At 47.4% G+C, this 13,280-nt stretch overlaps 1 protein-coding gene across 1 annotated transcript in view; it reads right to left on the minus strand.

The window, feature by feature from the left end:
- Nucleotides 1-3,176: 3,176 nt before the first annotated feature.
- The window catches only part of LOC130264894 (uncharacterized), a 69,610-nt gene continuing 59,506 nt past the window's right edge, over nt 3,177-13,280 (minus strand). The window contains exons 2-3 of the mRNA XM_056513517.1: nt 3,338-5,042; nt 3,177-3,197 (exon numbers count right to left, since the gene is read on the minus strand). Coding sequence (XP_056369492.1) covers nt 3,177-3,197; nt 3,338-4,855 — 1,539 coding nt within the window. The 5' untranslated portion in view covers nt 4,856-5,042. The remainder of the gene's footprint in view (nt 3,198-3,337; nt 5,043-13,280) is intronic.

A 13,280-nucleotide genomic window follows, 5' to 3' on the forward strand; every position in this document is an offset into this window, starting at 1 on the left:
TAAATGACCCCCCCCCACCAATGCCTTCAAGGTGGTTTTCAGCAATCCATTGTACCTCTCCACTTTACCTGCAGCTGGTGCATGGTAAGGGATGTGGTACACCCACTCAATACCATGTTCTCTAGCCCAGGTGTTAATGAGATTGTTCTTAAAATGAGTCCCATTGTCTGACTCAATTCTCTCAGGGGTGCCATGCCTCCACAGGACCTGCTTTTCCAGGCCCAGGATGGTGTTGCGGGCTGTAGCATGAGACACTGGGTACGTTCTAACCATCCAGTTGTGGCTTCCACCATGGTCAGGACATAGCGCTTGCCCTGGCGGGTCTGAGGCAGTGTGATATAATCAATCTGCCAGGCCTCTCCGTACTTATACTTAGACCATTGCCCCCCATACCAGAGGGGCTTCACCCGCTTGGCCTGCTTAATGGCAGCGCACGTGTCACAGTCATGGATAACCTGAGAGATGCTGTCCATGGTTAGATCCACCCCTCGGTCTCGTGCCCACTTGTAGGTGGCATCTCTGCCCTGATGACCCGAGGCGTCATGGGCCCATCGAGCTAGGAACAATTCTCCCTTGTGTTCCCAATCCAAGTCTATCTTCGACACCCCTATCTTTGCAGCCTGATCTACTTGCTGATTATGTTGCTGCTCCTCATTGGCTCTCTTTCTGGGGACATGGGCATCTACATGGCGAACTTTTACAGGTAGTTTCTCTAATCGAGTAGCGATGTCTTTCCACTCTTCAGCAGCCCAAATTGGTTTTCCTCTGCGCTGCCAGTTCATCTCTTTCCATTTCTTTAACCATCCCCACAGAGCATTGGCTACCACCCAGGAATCAGTGTATAAATAGAGTTTCGGCCATTTCTCTCTCTCTGCGATGTTAAGAGCCAGTTGGACAGCTTTGAGTTCGGCGAATTGACTGGATCCACCCTCTCCTTCAGTGGCCTCTGCAACCCGTCGTGTGGGGCTCCATACAGCCGCTTTCCATCTCTGGTTCATCCCCACGACGTGACAGGAACCATCAGTGAATAGAGCATAGCGTGTTTCCTCTGCCGGTAGCTCGTTGTATGGTGGAGCTTCTTCAGCCCGTGTCACTGGTTCTTGTTCTTCATCCGCGACACCGAAACTTTCACCTTTGGGCCAGTTTGTAATTATTTCCAGAATCCCAGGACGATTTAGTTTCCCGATTCTGGCACGCTGAGTGATGAGGGCAATCCACTTGCTCCACGTGGCACTGGTGGCATGGTGGGTTGAGGGAACCTTTCCGCTGAACATCCACCCCAGCACCGGTAGTCAGGGTGCCAGGAGAAGCTGTGCTTCCATACCAATGACTTCTGAGGCGGCTTGGACTCCCTCATAGGCGGCCAAAATTTCCTTCTCCGTTGGGGTGTAATTGCCTTCAGACCCTCTGTAACTTCTGCTCCAAAATCCCAGGGGTCGGCCTCGGGTCTCACCAGGCACCTTCTGCCACAGGCTCCAGGACAGACCATGGTTCCCAGCTGCAGAGTAGAGCACATTCTTTACCTCTGGTCCTGTCCTGACTGGGCCAAAGGCCACTGCATGAGCGATCTCCTGCTTGATCTGGGCAAAAGCTTGCTGTTGTTCAGGGCCCCAGTGGAAATCGTTCTTCTTGCGAGTGACCTGGTAGAGAGGGCTTACAATCTGGCTGTACTCAGGGATGTGCATTCTCCAAAAGCCTATGGCACCTAGGAAAGCTTGGGTCTCTTTCTTGTTGGTAGGTGGGGACATAGCTGTAATTTTGTTAATGACATCAGTAGGAATCTGACGCCGTCCATCTTGCCACTTCACTCCCAGGAACTGGATCTCACGTGCAGGTCCCTTAACCTTACTCTTATTGATGGCGAAGCCGGCTTCCAGGAGAATTTGGATAATTTTCTCTCCCTTCTCAAACACTTCTGCTGCTTTGTTCCCCCATACGATGATGTCATCAATATATTGTAGATGTTCCGGAGCCTCACCCTTTTCCAGTGCAGCCTGGATCAGTCCATGACAGATGGTGGGGCTGTGCTTCCACCCCTGGGGCAGTAGGTTCCAGGTGTACTGCACGCCCCTCCAGGTGAAAGCAAACTGAGGTCTGCACTCTGCGGCCAGAGGAATGGAGAAAAACACATTGGCGATGTCAATGGTGGCATACCACCTTGCTGCCTTGGACTCCAGCTCGTACTGCAGCTCCAGCATGTCCGGCACGGCAGCGCTCAGCGGTGGAGTCACTTCATTCAAGGCACGATAGTCCACAGTTAGTCTCCATTCTCCATTAGATTTTTGCACAGGCCAGATGGGGCTGTTGAAGGGTGAGTGGGTTTTGCTCACCACCCCTTGGCTCTCCAGCTCACGGATCATCTTGTGAATGGGGATCACAGCATCTCGAGTCGTCCTATATTGCCGGCGATGTACTATTGAAGTGGCAATTGGTACTCGTTGCTCTTCTCCTTTCAGAAGTCCTAATGTAATGGGATTCTCAGCTAGTCCAGGCAGGGTGTTCAATTGCCGGATGTGTTCTGCCATTACAGTCGCTATCCCGAATGCCCACTTAAGGCCTTTTGGATGCTTAAAATACCCGCTCCGAAGGTAATCGCCAAAATGCATGGGGCCTCTGGACCAGTCACAATAAGATGTTTCTTCCATTCCCTTCCAGTTAAACTCACTTCAGCTTCCACCAGGGTGAAGTCCTGCGAGCCACCCGTTACACCAACGATGGAAACGGATTCTTCCCCCACAAATCTTGATGGAATTATCGTACATTGGGCATCTGTGTCCACTAAAGCTCTGTACTTCTGTGGTTTCGATGTGCCAGGCCACCGAATCCACACAGTCCAAAAGACACGATTTTCCCTCGCCTCACCCTGGCTAGAGGCAGGGCCCCTCTAAGCCTGTTTATCTTTCTTCCCTGGGGCATGCATCTTAGAAGTTCCTTCGAGAGGGTCAGACATGTCATTATCACTATCATATTTGGCACTTTGGGTACGGGCAACAGGAGTGGCTCTCCTTCGGATGGAACTTCCGCTTTCAATCTTGCCTTCCTTCAAATCCCTCACCCCTCGTGCCAGAGCAGCCGTAGGCTTTCCATCCCACCTCCTCATGTTCTCTCCAGAATCCTGCAGGAAAAACCATAGCTCGGCCCGGGGAGTGTACCTCCTCTCCCCATCGGGAGAACGTCTACGTTGGTTGCCAGGACGTCTAATTTGCACAGCTGAAATTTGGAGGAGGTCCTCCTTAATTTCCTCCCTGAGCCTCTTATGATTTTCCTCTATCTTGTCCTCTAAATTTTGTAATCGTGTTTCCACGGCGGCAACTCTGGCATGGGTTGGGCCATGCACAGCATCCGCGTATGCCCAGAGCTTCTTCGCCATGTCCAGCACCGTTTCATATACCTCTTCCCGCTTCATTATTGCCAAAGCAGACGCATATTCAGATGGCCCGAGTCGCACCAGCTTCCTCCACATTACAGGTGTGCATGGTACCAGGTCTGGGTTCCTAGTTGTTATATCATCTGAAAAAATAATCTCCGCCACTGCCATCTCCCTCAAACGTTGGATCCCTTGCTCTATGGTTTTCCACTTGGTCTGCTGCATATACAGGTCATCGGCACACAGATATCTTTGTGCTACGCTGTTTAAAACACATGCCCAGAGGCTTTGAGGGTTAGCCTTCCTCATCATACCTTGATCGATGACCGGATCATGAGACAGGGATCCCAGGTGTCTCACCTCAGTGCCATCTAGGATGGTAGCCTCGCCTGCTGCATCCCAAAGCCGAACTAGCCAACTAATTATGGATTCATCAGGCTGTCTTGTATAATCCTTTCTTAAACCACGAAGATCTTTTAAGGACAGGGACTCATTATTAGTTTCTGATCTCACACCAGTGGTTTTAACTCTTGATTTTACATCAGGAGGTGTTGAAGGTCCTTCTCCTGCATCCTCATCATCATCCTCCACTGGCCAATCGGTCTTCTTGGTGCACTTCCCACTCCTTGTACTGGTAGCCACAGCCATTGGTTGAAGCTTGCTTTCTAATTTCATCCCTGTCCTCGAGCCTGGGGTGTTAACTACAGCCTGAGTAGCTGGCATAGTAGCTATGTTATCTACCTGTTCCCTTTCCTTTGTTTGTTGTTCTCCACTATCTAACAGGGTACGATAAGCATACGCCAGAGCCCAGCTCACTGCAGTAATCTTTTTTTCCCTGGAGCTATTGTGGCATTGCTCTTTCAAATATTTTACCACCTCAGCTGGGTTCTGAATTTGCTCATGTGAAAAATCCCAAACCATAGGATCAGAAAATTCCTTTAACATCTGGCCCAGGTCCTGCCATTTTCCACACCACTCAGGACTCCTCACACTTTGTCCTGCTGCTAAATCAGGAGTCGCACCAGCACCTCTAGAAATCTCAGCCCTGATTTTATATAAACTGTAAACTGTGTAGAGGAAGCTTACAACATTAAACATCAGAAAGATGATCTCTTTAATACTAAAGGAGAACTGCACATATCCTAATAACGATGTAAAAAATTCAGAGGAGACAAAGGGAAGCAAAGGCTGAAAAGCCTCCTCCCCTGCTTCTCCTCTAATAAACTGGATGCATATCCATAACCAGGATCCAGAAGATATCCCTGGAACCGATTCCAGCATTTTCATAAACCTCTTACAAGCCATTGCAACCAAGCCCAGTCCAATCAATATTTTGGTCATTATCCCTCTAGTATAAAAACTACAAATAAAGGACAGTACTGGAGCTATTTCCGGGCAGGAAAATAACCCCAGAGACCAAAGAGGCATTAAAACCTCAAAAAACCCCACTATCCAGAACCACATACTGAAATCCATTCCAAACAGCATTATATATAGTTACACAGTTTTTTCCACTTTCTTCAGTTCCCCGTACGGGCCACCAAATTATTTGTCCCAGTTTAGGACAAAACTGGGGGAAAGCCTCCAAAGGAGTCCCCCAGAATAAACCCCCCTCACAATTCCTCCCCCCACTGGGCTCGGAGAGAATTTTACTCAGGGGGAAAAGTGGAAAAAACTTGTTTATTAACAAACACAAGAAAAAACATTTCCCAGCAACAGAGAAGTACAATCCCGGATGACAAAAGAAATGTTTTCACCGAAGTGAGGGACGGTCGCTGCTGGGAAGGGCGAGAAGCTTCTTGGGCAGGCTCCGGAGGCAGTCTCTGATGCTCAGGTCCCGTCCGGAGCCGGTACAGATCTTGGAGCTGAAGGAGAGAAAGGGAGAGGGGAAGGCAGCAGCAGCCAGGGCAGAGCCGGGGCAGCAGCAGCAGCGGGGCAGAAGCAATAGCGCAAAAGCAATGGGGCAGAAGCAGTGGCTGGGGGTAGCAGCAAGCAGCAGCAGCAGCCGGGGCAGCAGGGCAAGCCAAGCAAGCACAGCCCCGGGGCACCACCCCCCTCCGGGAGGGGGGAAAGGGCACCGGCGGCAGCTCCATGCAGACAGCAAGGTGTGGGGGCGGGAGAGGAGCAGACAAAACACCAACCCAGGACAACATTTTAAAATGTTATAAACAAACACCTTTTGGGTAGTTCTCCTCATTCTTAAAAAAAATCCACAAGCCCTTTTAGTCTCTGTCTCTTAAAGTTTTTTCATACATGTCTATTTTAAACTAGGACTACAATACTTTAAAAGGGTTGAGAGGGGTCCATGAAATGTACACCAGTGATTCCTCTTGTGGAATGTCACGGCCCTGCCATGAGTCGCTTTATTTTTTTTTTTTTTTTTGTTTTTTTATTTCCCTGCTCTCATCAGCTCAGCTGCAGACACACATTTAGTTGCAAACTTAAGACAGATGAGCAAAATAAAAACCATGTGATGGGCCTTTGGAAGCTGATCTTTCTGCTTTTTGGAAGCTGCCTTTGCTGATCTTTCTGCTTTTTCAGTTGAGCAAGACTCTCATCCGGGCAAACAGATTGCACTTACTAATACATAATCACTTGGCAGGAGCTCTGTTGATTTCTAGTAAGAGCTGGAGGCCTTTATCTCCACAGCATGTTTTGGCTTTCCCACACTTTATTGGATTTTGGCTGCAAATATCATTGCCCTTGCTTTCTTATCTACAAGTACCGTGGCCGGGCCATATTCCAAAGGCAGTTTGGTCTGGAGTTTGTGAATGAACGAGACCCTTATCCAATTCCAAACCACATTTAAAAAATCATAAAAAAAAAACTTCTCATACTTAACAAACAATTGACAATTCAGAAGTGAATGTAGAGCTTATTCACACAGTGAAAAGGAAGGGAATCTTCCAATGGAATTGTGTTTAAGAGAGTTTTTGTTCTGATTCCCACTCATAGCTGGTACTGGATGTATCAGTGTCTTCTGCCTGCCATAAACTGTTTTGCTGCAGCAAACAGAGGCATCAGGATACAGAGAGGCTCAACTGATTGGCTGAGAAGACCATCTGAATCTATGTGCTCATGCCCAGAATCTTGCTGATGCCGTTTAGGTTTTTCCTTTTTTGCTTTCCCCTCTCTATTCTTTCGTTCTCTCTATTCTTCATGCATATATTTGTAGCTCTGTGGCCTATTGTCTTAGTGACTAGTTTTCCCAGTACTTTTCCAAGTACTTTTCCTAAGCAGAAAGACAAATTCCAGTGCTCCAAGCTGGGAGGGGTACAAGGCCCCAGTGCTATCTTGGTTCTTCCTGGGAACCAAGGTTGAGAGCAATTCTTCCAGATACCTTTCCATGGACAAAGCCAGTGCTGAAGGGGGGACTCCAGAGAAGGAACTTGACCTGGGGGAGAATTGCATAACCACTTGTTCTCCTAGCTGGTGCCTTCTATCAATTATGCTAGTTTCCTAAAACCTATAAATATGTAGTCATCCCTGGAAGGAGTGGACTTTTGTGGACATCTTTATGAAACTGCTCATGAAAACCTTCAAATAAAGATCCACTTTTATATTACCTCCTTACTAAAAGCATCTCAACTTTCATTTTCAGATTGGGAAAAAGGCAACATAGCCATCATGGGCAAACGTGGCCCATAATGCCACTAATCCATTCATCAAGGTGTCTGCAGTTTGCTGAGATTTTTACCCTGCCACTTCTGTGCGAATGCTGCTTGCTGTCCAAAATGTTTGTTCTTTTCAGGAAACTCAAGATACTTGCTTAGGTTCCTCTTTCCTATGTACATGGGATATTGTAGCTCTTGAAAAAGATGAGGGGCACAAATAATTCCTCAGGAAATTCCAGCAAGTCTAAGAAAGGTTGATTCCAGTAGGCCTTAGGCCCTTGTTCCGCCAATTGACAGGGCCGTTTTTTTTCTGGGGTTATTTTTTTTTTTATTGCAGTTTGATGGACATGCACATTTTCTTTGGTATCATTCCAGGTGATGAATCCATATCTATTTTTCATATCAAACTATTTGACAGTTCCTAAAACTTTTCTAGCAATGACTTTTTTTTACTTTTACCAGAGAGTTTGTATTCATAGCTGTTGCTGGACGTGCTGGTGTTGCTGATGTGGGCAGGAAGAGGCAGGCACAGAGCCTGAGGGCTGTGGGTGGCTCTGTGCTGGGGGTGCCGTGCGCGCTGGGGGTGTAGGTGGTTTAGGGGAGGAAGAAACTTGTTTTCTACGTGCTCGGACTATTTCTTGAAATAAAGGAATGAAAGAGGTAACTTTGAAATTGCCCTGGGTTTGTAAAGAGTAAATGTGAGTTCCAACTTGGTTCCAAAAGGCTGTTAGAGTGATAGACTGGGGGTTAATATCAGGAAATTGGGTAAAAAGCCATTTTATGAATTTTTTAAGGTTAGTTTTCAAAAGATTTCCTGTAGAAAACTTGAAATTGTTAGAAGATAGGAGAGTTAAGGTTTGGGAATAGAAGTCTGTTTCCATGGAGTTAAGGAAGGGTCTGACGAGCAGATTCTAAAGCAGATTCCCCATGGAACCTATGGCAGGCCAGCAGAAAAACGAGGAAAAAAAACCCGAAAAAAACCAAAAAACCCACTGGTGACCCTAACATGAAAAGTGCGCTTAGAGAGAGGCTCGAGATGCTCACCAGATCTCAGCCAATGGGTCAGGGCTGCTGGCTGCTGCTAGCTTGGTCCAGTCTCAGGTGTGGATCCTGAGGCTGTTGCACTGTCCTTGGTTGGGGCAGATCTTTACAGAACAGAGATCTGCCAGCCAAGGTGTCGGCGTCTCCGAGGGCGGAACTGTTCAGCGAATGCCACTCACACCTGCAGTGGTCAGAGCTTCACGCAGAGTTCAGGTGCCAGCTGTAGCTGCTGAGACTAGGGTATCTTTATCTCTTCGAAGGGTTCTACCAGCAAAATCCACTTACATAGCACAGCAAGGGGTCTTTATAGATTTCAGGGGGATTGAATTTCTAACCAGTAAAATTGCAAGTTGAGAAACTATCCAATTACTTTAAGATTCTAGGTGAGAAAAGACCAATCATCTAGTAAAGTTAAAGACCAATAGAAATCCTAAATGATAACGGGATTTGGCAGGGCATCACTTATGAAAGGTTTCATTGTCTCAGGGCACAAGATCCCAAGGGCCTTTTTCAGGGACCGTTGTATCCTCCACACTGACGTACACCATATGAGCCCTGAGGATTGGATAATAGTCAAATCATGGAATACCACCCCATTAACCCCCAAATTTGAAGGTCCCTTCCAGGTGTTACTCAGCACACACACCACAGTGCAAACACAAGAAAGAGGCTGGACCCACATCACCCGAGTCAAAGGACCAGTGCTACCCCCTGACAGCGAACTGGACTCAGCAATGTCACCTACAAATCCTCCTGAGTGAGTTGCAATTCCAGGTTCAGGAGACCTCAAAGTAGATTTTAAAGCCAAAGGTGGCTAAAGATCACTACAAACCGACAAACTAGTTATTAAATACGTTAAAGATTGATATACTAGTTAAAGAGTTCTAGTTATTATTGTTAAGATTTATAATTATTGTTATAAGTTCATGTTGATAGATATTGTTGTTCAAGTTTGATAGATATTTCTGGAGTTTTCAAGTTAGTCAAAGTCCTTACTGCTAACAGAAGTCGTACTGTTCTTAAGAATTAAGACACCTCTTCTAAAAACCTAAATTTCAACTTAGACTAAATCTCCTACAGAACATTTCCTAAGAGCCACTAAATTAATGAAGAAGTGGGGTAAAGGAAAGACTCTGTTACCCTCCCCAGAGAATTCCCCAGTCCCAAGAGGCAATACCAGGTAAGTGAGTGAAGTCCACCACACTGAAAATGGCTTGTACTGGACTCCTGGGAGGGCTAATGTTAGCCCTGCTCATAAGTAGCACCATAGAGAAACTGCATGTACTAAGTGTTATCACCCTCTCTATGATGGGGAAAATCTCAGGTTTCTAATAAGGGTCCATACCAACTTAAACTCAAGCTGTTTTAATCACTCCCAGTTAGCCACCTGTCAAGAGGACGGGAAAGTTTATTGGACTGCAAAAAATCAGCCTAATTTAGACAGCACTTGCTTGGGGAATTCCCTGTAGGAGAGGCCTGGTTCTGCTTCGAACATGAATCCAACCAAGAAGGATTAACTGACCTAGTAAAAGAAAAGCAATTAACAGTAGTAACCAAAGAAAAAGATGACTTAGAAATACCCCTGGGGAAAAATCTATTCATAGATTTAGTTGAAGAATCAGTAAAGAGTTAAATTTAACCAACTGTTGGGTTTGCGGAAATACTCAAATGACAGAAATTTGGCCTTGGGAAGGGATTAATCTAGGACCACTAGAGATTTTAAGATGGAAACAAGTAGAACAAAAACCTCAAATCCCAGGGGAAAGAACAAAAGAGCAATGGGACTTGAAGTCAAAGGTCATTGGTGAAGAATGTATTATGAGGACAGGGAAGAGGTATAAGACCCTAGTAGGAAAAATGGCCTGTAAAAGATATCTGATAACAAAGGATTTAGGCACCAAGTGGATTCCCCAAGAGCCAAATCAATACTGGTCCATTGGAAGGAAAGTAAAAGGGTGCATTGACCACGAGGGGTACTGGCTACATGAATGCGCTGAAAAAGGAATAAACCCCTTCTGGAGAATGAAAAATTGTCCAAATATTGGAAATATCTCTCAGAAATAAAGGATGATTTTGTCTACCCAGTCAGTCATTGTTTTTAATAGTATCAATTAATTACTGAGTGTTTAATTACCTGTTGTTAATGTTCTTAGATCACTTCTTCATTAATTGTTAATATTTTTAACTATTTATCCCCAACAAGTTAAGATTTTAAGTGTTGATTGCCACCTACCTTGTGCCTGTATCCCTTTTTCCGTCAGGTATCGCTTCCATTGCTTCCCAAAGGGGACGTTAGTAACTGAGAAAAAAATAATGCCCAAGGTTATATGTAAACTAGAAGACATCTAATACCATCCAGAGAAAAGAAGCCCTAGAACAACTAGCCAGTATGAAACCAAAGACTAAAAATGATACTCCTAAACCGGGAAAAGAGTGAAGAATATCAGATCACCAACCAGAGCTCTGCGCCTCGTCGCAGACCTGACAGCACGCGATCGGCGTGATACCCCCAGAGCAAGAGACAGCAAGTGCCTTCCTAGGGACTCTCGTGAAGAGGGAAGCCCCAGCTCTGTCATGTGCAAAGCTGAGCTCCTCCTCCACTGCGTTGTCCACAGGAGCAGTGACTGTGTGCATGACCCCTCGGGCTCCCTGCTCAGAGCTGACCTTAATAAAGGCGTTAAAAAGGAGCTGGTCTCCTGACCCGTCCTTAACACTGGGCACAGCACACACTGCTGGCACTGGCCGTCTGCAGGCTGCCCAGCAGCAGAGAAAGGCAAACAGCAGCCCAGGGCTGCTGGCCTGGCTGAGCATTGCTGCTCTAGTGCCGGCTGCCCTGGCACTCCTGGGCAGGGCCAGCAGTGTGTGCAGCACTCGGGGCACAGCGGGAGGGAGCCGGGCTGCTCCGCAGGCTCCAGCACAGGGCAGCGTCCTTCAGGCACGGCACTTGTGCCAGGGAACCGAGGCCAGCGGGAGGCACTGACAGCTTGTCAGCTCACATCTGCAGCAGACAGTGCCTCACACGGCTCTGGCAGGGAGCGCCTGCAATCCTGCACTTGTGCACTGAGCCAGAGCAAAGGTGTGAAATGCAGAGTGTTGTGCAGAAATAGTCAGGGGCACCAGGCCAGCCCGCTTTGTGCTCTCTGCAGCACTGCAAGCACTGTGCAGGGCAGCTCTGAGCTTCTGGGAGACAGGGAATATTGGGATGTGTCTGAGGTTTGGGCTTGAGTAATGAACCGATTTGGAAGGGAGCACAAGGGTATTGGTAGACGATTTTGTTCTCTTTTTTAATTTCTCAAGGAAAGATGCAATGTGGCTTCATTCAACCGAAGCACTTGCATGGTACATTGACCAAAGGCTTGTCTTAAATTCCCAGATAGTAGAGAAGAGGCTTTGGGGAAATGTTAAAGTGTAATAAATACGGGTTAATCTTGTGAATTCCTTTAGCTTTAACACGGAGTGCTTAGTCCTGTATTCCCCCACTGCAGTGAAAATAATGTGTGCAAGTGGCTGCCTTCGCCTTGAGAATAAAGACAACAGTCCTGTTAAGAAGGTAGCTGGAATGCATTCAAGGGATGACAGTGGTTTTAGGAGGCTCTTGACCACCACAGGAGAATTTGAGGAATGGGATGTTCCCCAAATCACTTTGTCAGGGAATCGAGTCCTGGCTGAGGCCCTCCCATATTTGTACTATGCTTGAGCAGGTCGTCAAGGTCATGAAGAAAACGGTATTGTTTAATTGGGTGGGAAGTGGACCCTTGAAAGAGAAACAATGTATTGGTTAATCTGTGGCAATTCACCTTTGAAAAAGGAACAATGCATGATGGAGCCATTGCTGGCATGGAGTCAGTATCATGAGCCATTGTGGCCTCCTCTCACGCGATAGCCATGTGTGAGCTGAGCTGTAACTGGGAAAATTCCAGTCCTGACTAGGAGACAGAAGGCCTGGTTTAGGGGTGGAGGGATGAGAAGGACAAGATGCACTGGTTTGATCCAGGGAATGTCCTGAAAATGCACTGCCTACCTGCCCCTCCTGCTGAGCACCACACTCCAACTCCTTCTCCTGCTCAGTGGATTTTTGGGAATCCAGGGCTTGGTATGTATTATTTGACTCTGCAATTAACAGAATAAATTTGTTTTGCAACCCCTATTGTGTTTTAGTGGTTTTGTGCATGTCTCCTCCTGGACCTGTTGTGACAACAACCATCAGAGACCTTCAGGACATCCATACTCACATGACAATAAATTCTGAGAAGTGATTTAAATTTGTCAAATAATTTGGGGAATTGTGTAGCCTGTTAGTTTCAGCAAATTAGTGAATATAACTTAGTTCCACGGATACAGACTAGTAGGTGAGATTGCTGGGTTTGCATGTGTTAGGGAAGTGCTTCCCCACACACCCAATGCTGAAATAAAGTAATGCCTCCTTTATAATCTCTAGCTGGCAGTGGGGAACTGGCCCGCTTCGTAACTTTTATTTTGGCCATTTCTATTGAACAGTTATTGAAACCTTTCCCAGCTGTTTCCCTCTGATTTACCCCTCTGCCAGCCCAAGCTCTGTGCTGCAGGTGGCCTGGGTGTGTGCAGAGCAATGCAGCCCCACAAACCCCTCGGTTTTCCCACACGTGGTCATAACCTGTCCCAGGTGTGCCCAGCTGTGGCAGCACAAAGAGCCGCAGCACAGTGGGCGCCGTGCCCTGCCCAGCCAGGGCTCTGTGCACGGAGCAGCAGCAGCGCCAGCACCTTTCAACCCGCTCCTGCCTTGGCTTCACCTGGCAGACAGAAGCCTCTGGGAATCAGCACCACCAGTCACGTTCCCAGCTTGTAGCAGCTCCTGCTGGAGGGCAGATCCTGCCAGTTCTACTTACAAAGAGGATGAGTTGGCTTGGCACAGCCTGTTTTTTGTAGCGGGATGTGGGCCATAGGGGTAGCTTCTGTGCAAAGCTGTTAGAAGCTTCCACCACGACCAACAGAGACAATCTCGGATGTCTCTGATGATGGGCATGCTGCTGGCCCAATTAGAGAGGTCGGTAATGCCTCAGTGGTGACATATTTAAGAAGAAAACCAAAGGGTGGCCATGGGCTGCTGCCAGGGGCCATCCCTGCCGTGGTGGCAGCAATGCACAGCAGCCACCGCTGTCTCGGCGCAGCCCGCGGCGAGCCTTGCCTGCCCGGCCGCCCCTGCCCAGCTGAGCTGAGGGAGGAAGGCAGGGGTGCTGGTGGCAGCTTGTCCTTCCCAGAGCCCCCATGAAGAGAGGTGT

This window comes from Oenanthe melanoleuca, chromosome Z (genome assembly GCF_029582105.1).
Source record: "Oenanthe melanoleuca isolate GR-GAL-2019-014 chromosome Z, OMel1.0, whole genome shotgun sequence".
In the NCBI taxonomy this organism is placed as follows: Eukaryota; Metazoa; Chordata; class Aves; order Passeriformes; family Muscicapidae; genus Oenanthe; species Oenanthe melanoleuca.